This window comes from Rhododendron vialii, chromosome 9a (genome assembly GCF_030253575.1).
Source record: "Rhododendron vialii isolate Sample 1 chromosome 9a, ASM3025357v1".
In the NCBI taxonomy this organism is placed as follows: Eukaryota; Viridiplantae; Streptophyta; class Magnoliopsida; order Ericales; family Ericaceae; genus Rhododendron; species Rhododendron vialii.
Genome location: NC_080565.1, coordinates 38,801,056 through 38,816,675, shown reverse-complemented (window position 1 = coordinate 38,816,675; position 15,620 = coordinate 38,801,056). Strand labels below are relative to the sequence as shown.

Here is a 15,620-nt window from a genome sequence, read left to right as displayed (position 1 = left end):
CCTCTTTCCACTTTTTAAATTCATCTATAAATATTCCCAGTTCGCAATATTAAATTTGGTTAATATAATAAATCTGACTGAATTGAAGGGAAAAAGTACTTAAAACAAACAAACAGTATGTCGTATTCATTAACCCTTCGTTTTCAGCTATCAAAGAAAAATTAAAATGTGGGTTCACCATATTTGTTGGAAGCTTTTTTTCTATTTTGTTTTCTTTAAAAAAAAAAAGGAGTGATTTTGACGCTCCTCAAATTGATAATCGCACTCCCCTAAGAAGTGTGATTATCAATTTGGAGAGTGCTAAAATTAATTTCCAATTGGATTGCGGAAAAGTTCAAAAAATGGATCTTTCTAAAACCTTTTTGGCAAAAATTCATATTAAGGGGCATTTTTTTAATCTAATAATGAGGCAACCACCTACTCCTATTTCCCACCCAAGAAATCTAGGGTTTGTTTGGAAAAATTAGTGGCGCCGCTTATATATAACCTTCAAAAAGTTAGGTGATGGTAGGGCTCAGACCTCAAATCCTGCTAATTGGTTGCTTGAAATTATTGAAATCCCTGCCACCTATTTCTCCTTTCAATTAATTTTTTCCCCGTTTTTTGAAATTGAGATCAGACCCATTAATGATTATTTATGTTTTCAGAACAATGATGTTCTTTATGACTCCATTACATTATTTCCTTACACATAATTAGTATACTGTCCCTTTGCTCATATTGACAGTGAGAGAATAATTGATACTCCAAATCTCACTCACACACACTCTCTCTCTCTCTCTCTCTTTGATACTCCAAATCTTACACACACACTCTCTCTCTCTCTCTCTCACTGTCACACAGACACACACCCACAAACAAACATTTTACCTTTATTTATGTTGTCATCATCATATTTTTGCAGCCTTCGAACAGAATCTCTTGAATTTTTACCGTCACCACACCCGTTGTTTGTGGGGTGCATGCAAGAATGCAAGCAATTATTACCCAGCCTGGTTAACCCAAAGGGTTGCGCTCGTGGTTAAGGCTCAAGATTTAGAAATTTGCTTCTTGACAAAATTTCATGGAAATTGACTTTTATATTTCTTTTTTTTATCACATACATTCCCTTTTTTATTTTTATTCATGCGAATTTATATTTTTACCTTTTCATAAGTTTACTTTTTCAGATATTAAAGGGGCAATAGAGTAAATTTACACCAAATAAAGACAAAAAAATGAATGTATGTGATAAAAAAGGGAGTGTAGAAGTCAATTTTCAATTTCATATTCAAAATTTTTCTGGTGTTATTAACCTCTTTGAAGTCAGTTCATACAGAGCTAAGCTCAAACCTTAATTACTTTTTCCGCAAGTGAACGGTAAAATTGGTCACAAGAATTAATCAAAATGATTGTAAACTGATCCGCAATTTTAAAAAAAATATACAGCCTCGTGGACCATGAACCCTTGGAAAGTGAACATACGGCCAAAACCAAGCCATGATCTTGGCATTATCATTTCAAGCTAAAGTTGTATCGCCCCATTGACCAAACCTCGGTAGAACTGCTTTTAGTTTTTAGGTTAAAAAAATTCTCACAGCTTTTTTATTCTTTGACAATAAAATATCCGAGCCAGCTTGCTTACAGTTCAATTAATAAGTTTTATCGCCGAACTTTAATTCTTCATTTGATTTGGATTTGTAATTTGTCTCGTTTGTGTATAATATGTCTTTTTACTAATTGTATTAGATGCATAAGGTAGGTCGTAAAATTTTATATCAATGAATTTCTTGTTGTTCCATCCTTCATAGAAGAAGAAGAAGGATGAGATCAATTTCAAAGAATTAACAAGTTTTTTTTTTTTTATTATAAAAACTTATAGTTGCATTTGGTACATCTGGATTACTCTTCATTTGTTGGTTGTGTCACAACAACTCACAACATATCTAGGCCGCGTTTCCGCTAAGCTAGAAGTTGTTGTTTTGTAGTTAAGTTGTTCTCGCAAAACTATAATTAAAAGATGGTCAAAGAAAAAAATGAGAGGAACAAAATGTGTTGAGTGTTTCTAGTTTAGTGAGAACAACTTAGTGAAGGACAATAAATTATAGAGAAAAAAGATGGTGGAAATAAGCCCCAGTTTAGTTTTTGGGTTGCAGCGTGTGTGTGTGGGGTGAAGCGAGGGAGAAGTTGGACCACAGTGCCCACATTTTAGGGCGCCTATCGACATGCATATATGTTTCTTTTTATTCCTGGGTTTTACGTCCCGTTAATTTGGACTAATTTTTTTTTATCAATATTCAATTTCAAACCGAAACCAACTAACGTTGCTTGCCTACGATTGCAAACTGAGCCTATTTATATATTTATTCAATCTAAGACGACGATCACATATTTTGATAGTAGCTTAAATTTCTTTGAATTAGTTTGCGTGTATCTCGGCTAATTTTTAGGAGACCAATGTTATAATCTACTAGCTGAGCCCAATTAAAATAGGAGCGGATTCTGAATGAACAGGCTTCATAAGAGTTGGCAGCATCTACGAAACTTTAAACCCGACACCTGATCGAGTGAAAGAAAACTCCTAATTCTCAAACACTGATTACCCGCCCAATTAATCCTTGAGTTTGAAGACGACCACATTAATATATTATTCACACCAAGTTAGTGAAATTCCGAAGGGGCATTTGGTTTTCTTTAGAAACTTTGAATTTGAAACATGGGGGAATGTAATGAGTGCAGAACAGTGAAAGAGGGATGAACTAGCTTTGGGGTGGGCATAAAACCAAAAAGGAGTCACGCTTTCCTACTCCACGCGTGAGCTCATATGTTAAACTACCTTCAATTTCAAGACCCAAGGTTCTCAAGAACCTTCATTAAAACCCAAATATAAATAGGAGTACTTCCCTAGCTAAAACAATAAGAGGGAGGCTGCAAGGGGGCTCTTTCTACACTTACTAGAGCGAGAGAGAGAGAGAGAGAGAGAAAGAAAGAACGCTCTGTTGGTATCCTCATTGGAGCTTTAGCTATCCTCTTAACGATGTCTGTAAGTCTCTCTCTCTCTCTCTCTCTCTCTCTCTCTCTCTCTCTCTCTAGATGGATACACACATTCTCCGTGTCCGGCTTGTATGCACAAATGATGGTGAAGGTGAGTATATATTTTGCAGGTGGTGGAGGTTAGAGTTCCAAATTTAGATTGCGAGGGATGTGCTTCTAAACTCAGAAGATCCATCTACAAGCTAAAAGGTACTATCTACTAACTTTGTACCTTAGTAATTAAGGTGTGTGTAGTGGATTAGAATCATACGTTTGGGTGTCGGAATGAATACCTCCCATGTTTTTTAAAAAGAAAATAGGTGTGTGCCTGAGTTGGCATTGCCATTTCGTCACAGGTTTAAACTTTATAACGGAAGGCAATTGTTGCAGAAAGTCTATCCCTACAGCTCAATATTCACTGTTTTTTCCACCGCTCTCAATTGAACTCTAACTCTTCTCTAGAAGAATTTTTAAAGCCGGACCATTAGAACGCTAAGATGTTAAGCGGCGAATGTTAAGCGGTGCGGGTAGTCTTGTTGCAATTGTTGTGTGATTAGCATTATAATTTTTTTTTATATCAGTATTAGCATTATAATTGGTTTGAGTAGATTGGTTCATCTTACAAATAGATCTGACAATGTTCCAAATATGGTTTTCTAGGGGTGGAAGAGATAGACATAGACATGGAGATACAAAAGGTAACAGTGAGAGGAGGGTTTGGGCTGGACCAGGAAAAGAAGGTGCTAAAGGCCATAAAGCGCGCAGGAAAAGCAGCCGAGCCCTGGCCCTACCCAGGAGGCCACTCCCACTTCGCTTCTTTCTACAACTACCCGGCCCACGTCGTCAACCACTACTACTCCGACGCCTCCAGAAACGTCGCTCCGAACAGCATCCACGCCTTCTTCCACACCCCGGCTGCTTACTCGGTGGCCGTGGCCTCCGACGAGGCGGTTGCTTCGCTCTTTAGTGACGAAAATCCCCATGCTTGTAGTATCATGTAGTAATTTTTCCAAATGTGTTTCTAAGGATCTTGTGTAACGTGGTCAAGGCTATTTCGTATTGGGATACTGCCATTAGTTGCTTCACTTTATTTTTCCGTCTGCTGCGAGCGTGGCTTCACTTGATAATGTAACTCGTTTGTGGCCGGCACAATCCGTTTGTCTCCCATAGGAAGAGAAATATGAGTTAGGATATTGCAATTGCCTCTTCCACCTAACCAACTCCTTAATTGGTTTAAGATAAAATAAGGAGAAATTTTTGGGTGCCGGTACCTGGGTACCACGTGGTGCCCGCTCGGTGCATCCAGGCCGTCCATTTCGATTTTGGACAGCTTGGATTTGGAGAGAGAAAGAGGAGAGAGAGTGGTGGGGTGAGAGGAGAGAGAGAGTTTCAATCTGGGCTATCTAACACACTTTTGGACACCCCGAATGGACTGCTCGGGCATTATGTGGCACTCACTCGGCACCCAAAAAAATTCTCCAAGATAATTTGACCTAAACATAGTATTCCCTTGACATGCAACATCATTAATTTGTTGGTACTTTAGGAGTGGGGATATAAACTATATATATTTCGTTAACAAGGAGTGTAATACATGTGTGACTACTTCTAACATACTCTGAGTCTTTACAACTCTTCAAAATCGCTTTAGAAAAGTTAAAGGTGAATGTTTGTGAGTTTTTTTAAAAAAATTTCTGAATTTTAGTGAAATGAACAATTTTGGCCTGGTGCACTGTGCAACTCATTCGCAGAAAGTTACTAATAAACTGATAATTGTTGATAGAGAGTTTTGTTCCTGGTGTGTCAGAAACTCAGAATGATATTTTTGGCTACAAAATCAAAGTGATGATATAGAATGCATAACGTGATTTACTGAGTATTAATTTTTGAATAATTTAGACATTTTTGTCCAATGCTGTTATTTCTTCTGTTAGATTACCTTTTGATTTATCAGAAGCAGAAGAAAAATTAGTAGCAGGTTATCAAATTGAATATATATTTGGATATCAAATTTGGTTTATTTTACCTTACTTCATATTTAAATCTATTAGTTTCTTCGGTGGTTCGTAGGAAGTTTCTCGCACTGAAAAAACAAGAAAGAAATAGTCAATGATATGATTAACCAATGAATGATAATGAAATTATTCCATCACTCAAATTCATGTTAACTAAGAACTTCAAATTGAAAATATTATTAATTCTCATAGTCGACTGTTGGGGGTAAAGTTTCTCGCACTGAAAATATTTTTCTCCCTGTTATATTGCTCACAACGTGAATTGATAAATTGGATGTTACTACTTGGTTTTTTTTTCTTATTATAATTGTCTTATTGAACTTGCAATTGCAAAATTTTATCATTGTGTTTGATTTACAGTTTTGAGATAAAAAAGTTCTATATAGGTTTATTTATTTTTCTGTCTCTAGTTAATTTTTTTAACATTTTAACAAACTCTTTTACTTTTTAAATAGATGTACGCTATATACATCCAAAAAGTATAAAATAAGTAAAAAATTTAACAAAAAATCACTAAAGACGGAAAAACACGGATGACGAAACAGTTCAAATTTTTAATGAGATTATTTTTTAGAGGAGAACCAAACAAAGTGTGTAATTTTGACATGGGTGTGCTTGCAGTGGGCAGATTATTCGATAATGGGAGGCATCGCATGTAGAACTTTATTGTTAGTAAAGGATTCGATCGAATTCATTTGTAAGTGCCTTTAGGCAAGGGCAAAACGCTAGTATATGAAGATAAGATAAGATCAAAAAATAATATTGGATTTAAAGGAATGCACCGGCACAGTACGCATTTACTGTGCATCTTAGCAGAGAATCACTGCTAGGATTGCAAATGAACCGAGCTACTCCCAAGCAGCTCATGGCTCGGCTTGGGTTCAACTCATTTTATAACAAGCCGAGCTTGAGCTCAAGTTCTCGGCTCGTTTAGTTGCCGAGCTTGACAGTCAATAGCTTGGCGTATTTATATATACTCAACTTGTTTAAAGAGATTCGTTAAGTAAATTAGCTAAGCTTGAATCGTTAAGGGCTCAACTAGTTTGACAACGAGCCGAGCTCGAGTTCAAATTTTAAACTTGTTTAATAAGCGAGTCGAGCTTAAACACGACGAGACTTGGCTCAGCTTGTTTATTTTGTTTGATCCACAAAAATGCCTTATAGCGGCTCAGTTTTTTTTTTTTTTTTTGGTCAAATATTGTATACATCAGCGGAGATTAATAAAAACGGTCTTGCTATTGTCAGCCCAATGGGCTGATGATAAACACACTATAAAACAAGAAAAACACGCATTTTTGTGTACTTTTTATACCTTTTAATACACATTCACACTCTAACTATTGTCAGTCCACTGAACTGATTTTAGAATTTTCCTAATAAAAATTGTTAGAATTAGTACATAGAAGTTTTTCCTAATAAAAATTGTTAGAATTAATACATAGAAGTCTATAGACTATCCATGACTCTGACCCAAAGAGTCCCGCCACTATAGAACTCGGACCCTGGTCACAACTAAAAAAGAGAGACCAGCGACCAACTTCACTCAGAGTGGTTCTAACTGGCGGCTCGGCTGGCACCCCCAAAATTATTCGCTGCCTGAATTAACGTACGGGATTGGAACTGGGAGCGCCAAACCAAACCAAACCAAATCAAAACTACGCCTCACTCCCGCCAGTCGACGTCGACTCCTATTCTATTCCGTCTCAATCCTAGCACTAGAAGCCCTCCACCGCCTCGCAACCCTCATTCCGATTCCTCCACTTTCGAAGACCTCTGCTTCGACTGCTTCTCTCGATTTCGCGAATTTATTCTCCGGAGGTAATAAATCGCGACTCACGTGTGCGGCTGTGTTTAATTTTCAATTATGAACAAATTTGTGTTTCTTTTGCTTTGTATACAGTATATGTAGCATAAGCGGAAGGGCTTATCGGATACGATTCGTATGACGTATTTGGTGATGGACATATATTAACTTTTTAAGGCATTGAGATTGATCAATTGTGGTTTAACGAGATTAGGACCTTCGTTTTTATAAGGTTGGCGTCTAGCAATCGACTTGTAGCAAGTGCATACTGAACTTGTACGTTTTATCGAGTTTGAAGTCACGGTTGATCCAATTGTGGATGGGAGGTTTGAAATTGTTCTTCCAATTGGATTCTTATGATCGGATGATGCTGAAGCTTGCACTGTCACTCCCAGAGTTCAACTGCAAAAAAGGTGAACCGGTTAGTGCCAACCAGCCGCATTCAAGCCGGAGGGCACTCTGATGCCTAAGCCAGATCTCGTTTAAGAAGAAAAAAGTACACAATGCTTAGGTAGCAATTAGCAGGTGACGGCGTACCTTTCGCACGTTTTCACTTTTTAGTGTACCTTTGATAGTAAGACTGTGCTTGGGCACTAAGTAAGTCTATGCCCATTTGGCGCCCAAAAGGCATGTGTCTTTGGTAATAGCCGGCACGATAGATGTGACTACAGTTCCTACCAAGCGGTGGGTAGAATTTGCAGACTACTTAACTATGCGGCAGGGGAGCACGTGCCCCCATGACATCACTAGTAACCAATGTTCTAAAATAAGGAATTAATCGGCTATTAATCGCTGGCAGGGAGCCTATCCGATTAGGTCCGACTAACGGTTAATCGCTCGAAGGTGGCCGACCGCCCAACTAGCGCCTAGCGACTTTTAGAACATTGCTAGTAACTGTTGTTCAATTAACATCATGCATGACGATTGCCGTATGCCAAAGAGGCAACCACCACGTGGCGCCGACCATTAAGGAATGTCTCGCCGGGTTGGACCTAATCTGGTCTGGCCCGACCCATTGATCGTCTGCCTGCAGTGCCACGGGCTAAGGCCCCTCAGCCGCTGGTCATGGGCTTAGCCCATTCGACCCAAGCCCAATCCGCTTCCATCTACTTGCAGTAGAGTTGGCTAACTAATCAAGTTTATGGGAAACTTTGAAATGTAAAAGATCGGTTTAATGTCACTGATCTGTATCTATCCAACGTTCTTGGAAAACGTTTTCCCCTCAGCTTATCCTTGTCCATTCAGTTGATGGTAGACAGCTGATCATGTAGTACTTTGGCCGGCTATTGAAGGGGGAAAAATCCGGTGTTTCTATTGCTGGCTTTGTCATTTCACAGGAAGGTTTGGCAGTTGGCACACTTCAGCTTCTTTCTCAAAGTTTGAGTTTTGCTTTTAGTGCGGATTTGAATGTCTTTGTCTTGCATTTTGGGATCCAACACTTCAGTCTCGGTTATTTGGATAGCCAGAGTCAAGCCACCATTATTCAGTGATGAGCTCTTGCAATCAATTCTATCATTCAATTCAGAAGGATCTCATCTTGAAATTCTTAAAGACTTCCCTGAGATTCTCTCTATCATATCAAAGTGCATCTGTAACAGTGGAAACATTGGAGACGACATTTCCATTTCCTTGAAATCACTCGTGAGGCTTGAGCCGTGATCATGAACCATGATAAAAAGGCTGCAGGAGGAAACTGCATGGATTTGACTAGTCGGTAATTTTTAAAAAATTAGTTGTCCTTCAGAGAAAAATTCTGGATTCGATTCATCGAACATGCAAAAATTTCCTATTCCTCAGCAGATCGATAGGGGTTGAAAGAATAGGTGGTTTGTATGGGCTTAGGACATGGTTTGCTGTTTGTGCATGTTCTGTTAAATGAATCAAATAATTGGGTTGTTTAGTATTTTTCCTTAGTTGAACAACAAACGCAAGAGAAAGAATTGATAAATAATGTGTTTTGATGTACATTGTATGTTAACTTTGATTGAACTATAGTCTAACCTTGACTTTGAAGTCGTCACAACCAGGCACCACACCTTTCTATGGTTTCATTTCCAGGCTTTAATCCTCTAAAAAATTCTACTTCTTTGTGTTCTTCAGGTTACGCACCGTCATTACTAGTTGTTGCCTTTCACCTTCTACTTCTGCAAATTTGAGGCTTACCTCTGAATATCTCTCTTGCATTTCTTTCAGCTCTCCTTCCATACTTTTGTTTCTTTCCTTCAGTAATTCCATTTCACCCAATAGTTGGGTAAGATAGTTGTCGTCACTTGGAGGGAAAGACGATATGTTCATCTCTGATAGAGCTTCTACATCCCTGTGAATACAGCACTGAGTTCAGTCGTAACGGACATTGCATGCACAGTGCCACAAAGATGCTTGAATGGATGCAAAGTGGGAAAAAAGCAAGATAAATAAAGTTAAGGTTGAACTAGTTGGATATTCATACCTTCTGACTGGCGTTTTGCTGTCTCCATTTTCTTTGTGAGCACCTGCCGTAGAGCCCTTCCAGGGAAGCTGTAAATTGAGCTTGAAAGTAAGTTTGATGAGGTTGTATTGAACAAGACTGGATTTCATTGAACTTGAAAGTTTCTACATTGGTGTAAGTGTAACCAACCAAACTGTTGGTATCAATTCTAATACAACTTTGGGGCTGGAGAAAGTCCCTCTTCCCATCTGATCTGTTTGTTGATGACGTGAACTATTTTGCTTCCCTCCCGCATTATATATAGGAATTAGTAGGTTAACAAATTTTCTTAATGTGAAATTTTCCACGTTAATGTGCTATTGTGCTGCTAATCATTCAACTACATTAGATTTATTTCTCTGGAGAAATCAAATAACTTGCTTTGTGAACATGTCTTTGATTTGCCCAAATGCCTGTGTGCTGTACGTATACTTTGTTGTTTTATTTGACACGCAAACCTCTTGTAAATGATCTGCATGGCAATTTCTAAGGTGATTGAGTTGGTCAATGCTGTTTTCTACTTCTTAAAACTTGTTTCCTAGATTGCTTTGCTTAACCATTAAATTGTAGTTTTTTAGCAGCTTCCGTGTGCCCTTTCCTGTTAGAATTTATGTAGTCATTACTGGTGTGAGTAACAATATCGAGAAAGCTTGTTCGGCTGACTAAAGGATCACCTTAATATTGTCATCTAGGACAAAAGTGGTTTTGAACTATGTAAATTTAGCTATGTTGTGAGGAAGATTTGAAGACATGTTTGGGAGATGCATGTTACAGTTTACAAGCATTCAGAGGATGAAGGACAAAACACTTCTTTACAGGACAGTTATGTGGCCTTATGTTTCTTTACTATTATTTATGCTACTATGGATCTTACAAAAAGAGTTGAATATTACCTCCACAAAATCGATCTTCCCCCTAGCCACATCCTTAGCAGATTTTCCACGTTTTGAAGATAGTTGTTTTGTGTCACGGTTTCTAGCTTGTTCACCGTTACTCTGGAGTTTCTTTGCTGTAGCGCTGATCGCTTCTTCCTTCTTTTGTAGGTCACCCTCTAGTTTAAAGACCACTTTCCTCAGGTTTTCTTTCTCCTGCTCTACTTCAGAGAGAGAATGTTTCAATTCATTGTACTGAACTGTGAGCTTTTCTATGTCTGATTGCAGAGTTTTAACCATCGTATCCTTTTCATCCTTCGAAGACCTCAACGTATTCAACTCCTCCTGTAGCTTTTGTGCTTCCTTTTTCACTCCATCTGATTTGTTTCTCCATTTCTCCTCTGGATGTGCTTCTGCAGAAAAGTTATTTCGTGTTTTGAGCCTTTCTATCTTGGCTTTGAGTTTCCGACTTTCCTCTTGCTTTTCAAAATTTTCAATTTTTATGTCCTTTTCCTCAAGTTCCCGTGACATCTGCTCTATTTGTTTTGCTTTCATATCTCTTTGGTTCGAAAGCTCTTGAAGTTTCTCTTCATACTGCTCTTTCATTAACCCAAGTTCTTCAGTAGCTTTCTGGAGGATTTCTTCCACAACTCTTTTCTTCATGCGCAGATCATTAGCCTCTGCAACTGCCTTCACGGCCGCCTTCTCATTCTCATCAATCTTAGAAGACATTTCCACAGAAAGCCTTTGAAATCTCTCTTGAACTCGCTCAGCTGCAACAGCATTGTTTGACTTCGTCTTTCTCAACGCCTCCTCTGCCCGGATAGCCCTCTGTTCCTGCTCAATTTTCAAAAGTGTGATACCTTCCAAATCATCTTCAAATCCTTGTGCCTGCTTCTCCAGTTTTGTCTCCAAGCTTTCTACCTGTGATTGAAGCTTATTATTTATTTCGGAAGATTCTGTTAGTTCTAGTGCCTGCTCCTTGATTTCCTTTTCTAGCCTCTCCATCTGGAGCTCAAACTCTTTTATTGTTGCTGATAATTCTGAGAACTCATTCTGCATCTTTACCTTTTCGATTTTGTGTTGTTGTAACTTCAGGGAGAAATTGTGGTTTTCCTGTTTTAGGATATCATACTCCGTGGCAAGCTGGTCCATATGCATCGCTAGCTCTTCTTTGTCTTTCCTGTAGACCTCCAATTCACCATTAAGGTCTTCAATCTCCTGCTCAAGCATGTCTACTTCCTCTGCTACATCAGTACAAACGGGAACTTCTTTGGGATCCTCTTTGTCATTCTCACCGGCTCTTATTTTGGTCGAGAGATCAGCTATTTCCCTATCCTTCTGCTCCAATATTTCATTAAGCTCTTTTATGGCATGAACCAATTCAAAGTTCGAGTCTTCAGTCTTCTGCAGTTGCACTCTCAGTGTCACTCCTAAGTCTTTCTCATGATTAAGCTCCAGCCCCATTTCCTCTAATTTATCCTTCAATTCTTCAGTCTCTATTTGCAAGTGATATGAAACTTCTCTAGACTTGAGTTGTTCATAATCTGTTCCGATTGCATTTCGCTCTTCTCTCAGGCTAGAAATTTTTCTTGACAGTTCCTGTCCCCTTTTTCTTTCCTTTACAATTTGCTTCCGAACCGTCTGTAATTCTAGCTCTGATAATTCTGCCTGCCTTTCCAACATAGAAATTTTTCTCATTAATTTTTCAACAGTTCTATGCGAAGTCTCTGGCGTCCTGTCACTTAGTATGTTCTCCTCTGAGCTGTTTGCTAAGTCAACCATACTTCCATCTGAAGTAGAACCCGTTGAACAATCTCTATTCAATCTCTGATACCTGTCACCATTTTTTGGTAAGGTATCAGATGTTCTCTTCTTGGGCACAGAGTCTTGTCTGAATGTGGTATCACCCTGAAGAATCATAGGAGCTTCCTCAAGAAAATCTTTGAAGTTCCGATTGTTTTCAGAGTTCTGATGCCTGTAACCATCTTTTGGTAAGGCATCAGATGTTCTCTTCTTGGGCTCAGAGTCTTGTCTGAATGTGGTATCACCCTGTTGAATTATAGGATCTTCCTCAAGAAAATCTCTGAAAGTTCGAATGTTTTCAGAGTTCTCTGATGAGAGTTTATTGATGCATTCATTCTGTAAACCAGTTGAGAAACATTTCATTGCAATTTTATTTTCTCAAAATTGTTCCTTTGAATTCAAAAACACGTAAAGGTGGGTAATGTTGAACCCTACCTCTGTAAAACTGAGGTTGCTGTTTTCGTTTCTGTCATTGTTCCTTAATTGATTCTTCGGGCTCCTGTCTTGTGATTTGCTCGTTGGGTTTTCACCTGCTTCAGATTCTCTGAAGATCCATCAATAAAGAAAGATTCTATCTCATTGTCTAGCGAATGTGCAGAAAAGAGAGGAAAGAAAAGTTATGAAGTCGAACTAACGGGTAATTATCACCTTAGATCAACAGACTCCTGCATGTTGTGAATTGTGACCTGTCCAATTACATGTTCATGTACGAGGCAGTGAGAAATCTTGCAAGTCGGTTGCATTCGATGACTACAATACACATATGGTTGCAGTTTTGTAGTTATCTATTTTGATTCTCAATACACAAAACGGAAGAAAATTTGTTGTGCAAGGCCATGCTTGATTGGTCTTACTAATAGTGAGAAGATATTAGTCCCCATAGGATTAGTAATTCTACCAGATTAACAATGAGGTGTCTAGAAATACCAGATCCTCCAACATCCCAAGTTTTGCAGGATTGTTTGTCCAACTGGTTTGTAATCACTTGATCAATTGTTGCAATCATATGCAGAAAATGGCCTCTAATGGGATTTGTAATCCTAGCGCATGTATAATCCGGCCAATCAAACAGGCTTTAAGAGTTGGTTTTGGAGAGAGATAGAGAGACTAACATGCAGAATTGCTCCAGTTCCCCCATGGTTTGAAGCCTTAAGGGGAAGGGAGACGGTTGAAGGTGTAGCTGCCTCCGCATAATTTGCAAAATTGATCGATACTTCTCCAAGTAGACCTGCTTTTGATGATCCCTGCAAGATTTCAATGTATCAGAAGACCTCTTGGAAATCTTAATCTGAACAAGAATTATGCAAGTTCCAAAATTCTGATCATGTCTTACACTTGACACAATGAAATGATACTTTTTCTCAATGAATCCTCTGGTCTTCGGATCCCTGATTAATTTCACTGTTTCATAGACAGGATTCTCCCAGAAACAGGTTCCATCCACAATGACAGCTTTCTCTAATCTCACCGTTGGCTTACCGACATCCGCCGGGACCAGAGATATTGTCAAGGCTTTTGCTTTCACTTGTGGCACCTGCAAACAGCCCATTACACAAACCAGGTAAATATTATCTGCTTTTAATTTTGTTCCTATACATATCAAGACCTCTATAGCTAACTATTCAAATGTAAACTGCAACTTTGCACCATTTAAAGAATGATAGAGCAAAGTAGCAAACCCATTTCAGTTTAATAGCAGAAAGTATGATGATTTGTTCTTAATTTTCGTCTTGGTATACCTGAGTTGCCTCAAACTGCAATTGGAATACAGCTTTGATTTTGCTCTTCTCGCTCCCCCGTTTGGCTGACTTGAACATCTTTTGAATCTTTTGATCAAACACTCCAATGCTTCTGAAACAGTCTCGCTCACTTCATTTACAAATCAAACAGGAATCCTGAAATGGGATTTACCTAGTTCTTTGGTAGCTCTTTAGGACAAAAATGGTCTGAGAGATGCAACCAGGCTGTCAGATGGGACAAACCCCAGATGTAGTTAAAGAATCAGATGCTTGGAGAGTTTAGAAGCTGGAAGTGTTGATTTTGATTAATATACAAGACTATGGACGTAGTGTGGCCGAGTAGTTCACATGAATCATTTATTAAGAGGCCTAATAGCTAACATGAATACTTTAATAAAGAGGAATGGCTCTAGATTGTATACCATTTTCTTTATTTGCTGGCTTTTTGGGTCCAACGTCAGATTTCAGAGCTATAAGTAAAGTAAGTCCATGCACCTGTGCTATGCTTCTATTATATTTCTTAAACTGCACGGAAAAAGAGGTCAACTTTTTTGTTGCTTGATAACCTTAGCCATTGTGTTTTTCCTTTTGAACATGGAGAAGGGATTGGGAAATTGATTTTCACACTCCCCTTTTGTTTCATTTACGTAGAATTACAAAACTACCCTTCATACATTTTTCCTTTCACACATAAAGGGTAATAATGTAATTTCCTACAAAAAAATTGAGTGCATTTGGATAGAAGGAGAGTGTGAAAATCAATTCCCAAGGATTATTGTATTCGCAAATACCAAGCAGGGACTAAATCATACAACCGACACCTCTAAAGGACTAATCTAATCTTTTAGGTTATGTTGGATAGTTGTAGTATTGAGTGAGGTTGGAAGTCCCATTCCTATGAATCAAATATTCATAATCAGATGTACGGGCAACTTATGCGCACCTCAACTAATTCTGAGGCCGTAAAGTTAACGACCGGGAAAACCTTCCCGTAACTCTTAACGTTTGGAATGTTTGGCCAAATTTACTTGGCCAAGCACTTATTATTTCCTATGCCCACTTGGCCAAGCACTTATTATTTCCTATGCCCACTTGGCCAACCCATTGGGGTTCCATATTCAATAAGTTAATGCTTGTTAGTTGTTCTATTGTTATCATATAAAGGTTTTGGTCACTTTATCAGGGATTTTGTTAATATTAAATTTATTAGACTAGTATTTCCTCTTTTATATGGACTGAGCTCGAATATGAGGTTACCGTGTGAATGATTGGAATGTGATTTTGGCTTACACAGGAAATCAGTACCTAATTAATTTTGTATTTCAGATCGTTCCTCACGTGGATCTATAGTAGTAATTCTTTGCTTTTGTTTTATTGTGAAATTATTGCTAGGCCAAATATGATCAGGCCACGGCTGGAATATGAACTAGCAAGGTAGTGCAAGAATGTTAAAAGTACAGCTATGGTTTCTTCAATTATCTGTTGGCAGGCATAATGGTGGACCAAAAATCCTTTTTGCAGATATGTCCCATGAGTAAACACAACCTCATAATGTGTCCTCCAGCAGTGCACTTGCATGCTGGCCAATGCTCTTTCCATAATTGACTACCTTGTTGGTAATCAAATCCCTGCCATAGTGCTCTGTGAGTGCGCGTTAAGACACGTGAAGGCATGTGCTCCCTCCCTCCCTCCCCCCCCCCCCCCCCCCCCCCCCCTCTCTCTCTCTCTCTCTCTCTTGCATAAGAATCTTGTGATCTTATATTAAACTTTACATGTGCGGTAGCTCACGTTTCTGACTGAGCTATTTTTAGTCCGTTGGGCATTGAGTCTTTCATGAACTGAACAGATGACCATCGATTGGGAAAATGAGAGGGGACTTAAGGCTCAAGAAATATGTTACTATTG

The 15,620-nt window shown here is 38.6% G+C and overlaps 2 protein-coding genes and 1 long non-coding RNA gene across 3 annotated transcripts; 2 read left to right on the top strand and 1 right to left on the bottom strand.

Moving 5' to 3' along the window:
- The first annotated feature begins 2,794 nt into the window (after positions 1-2,794).
- On the top strand, positions 2,795-4,211 carry LOC131300233 (heavy metal-associated isoprenylated plant protein 31). The gene is made up of 3 exons (XM_058325951.1): positions 2,795-3,022; positions 3,144-3,222; positions 3,673-4,211. The coding sequence occupies exons 1-3, from the start codon at positions 3,017-3,019 to the stop codon at positions 4,011-4,013; spliced, it is 426 nt and encodes a 141-aa protein (XP_058181934.1). The 5' UTR covers positions 2,795-3,016; the 3' UTR covers positions 4,014-4,211.
- Positions 4,212-6,552: 2,341 nt separating this feature from the next.
- Positions 6,553-15,444, top strand: LOC131300232 (uncharacterized). The gene is made up of 3 exons (XR_009190897.1): positions 6,553-6,845; positions 13,389-13,537; positions 15,237-15,444. It is a non-coding gene; the product is annotated as an uncharacterized LOC131300232 (long non-coding RNA).
- Positions 8,708-14,182, bottom strand: LOC131300231 (uncharacterized). Its single transcript, XM_058325950.1, has 8 exons — positions 13,716-14,182; positions 13,310-13,510; positions 13,089-13,220; positions 12,625-12,662; positions 12,412-12,520; positions 10,192-12,312; positions 9,281-9,348; positions 8,708-9,148 (listed from the first exon to the last, which is right to left on the bottom strand). Exons 1-8 carry the CDS (start codon positions 13,791-13,793, stop codon positions 8,911-8,913), a joined length of 2,985 nt encoding a protein of 994 aa, XP_058181933.1. The 5' UTR covers positions 13,794-14,182; the 3' UTR covers positions 8,708-8,910.
- Positions 15,445-15,620: the final 176 nt, after the last annotated feature.

Coding starts and splice junctions, on each gene's coding strand:
- LOC131300233 (XM_058325951.1), top strand. Junction 3,223..3,672: donor ATCCATCTACAAGCTAAAAG/GTACTATCTACT, acceptor ATGGTTTTCTAG/GGGTGGAAGAGATAGACATA.
- LOC131300231 (XM_058325950.1), bottom strand. CDS start 13,793: ATGTTCAAGTCAGCCAAACGGGGGAGCGAGAAGAGCAAAATCAAAGCT. Junction 13,221..13,309: donor ATCATTTCATTGTGTCAAGT/GTAAGACATGAT, acceptor GAAATCTTGCAG/GGATCATCAAAAGCAGGTCT. Junction 9,149..9,280: donor AGCAAAACGCCAGTCAGAAG/GTATGAATATCC, acceptor CTGTATTCACAG/GGATGTAGAAGCTCTATCAG.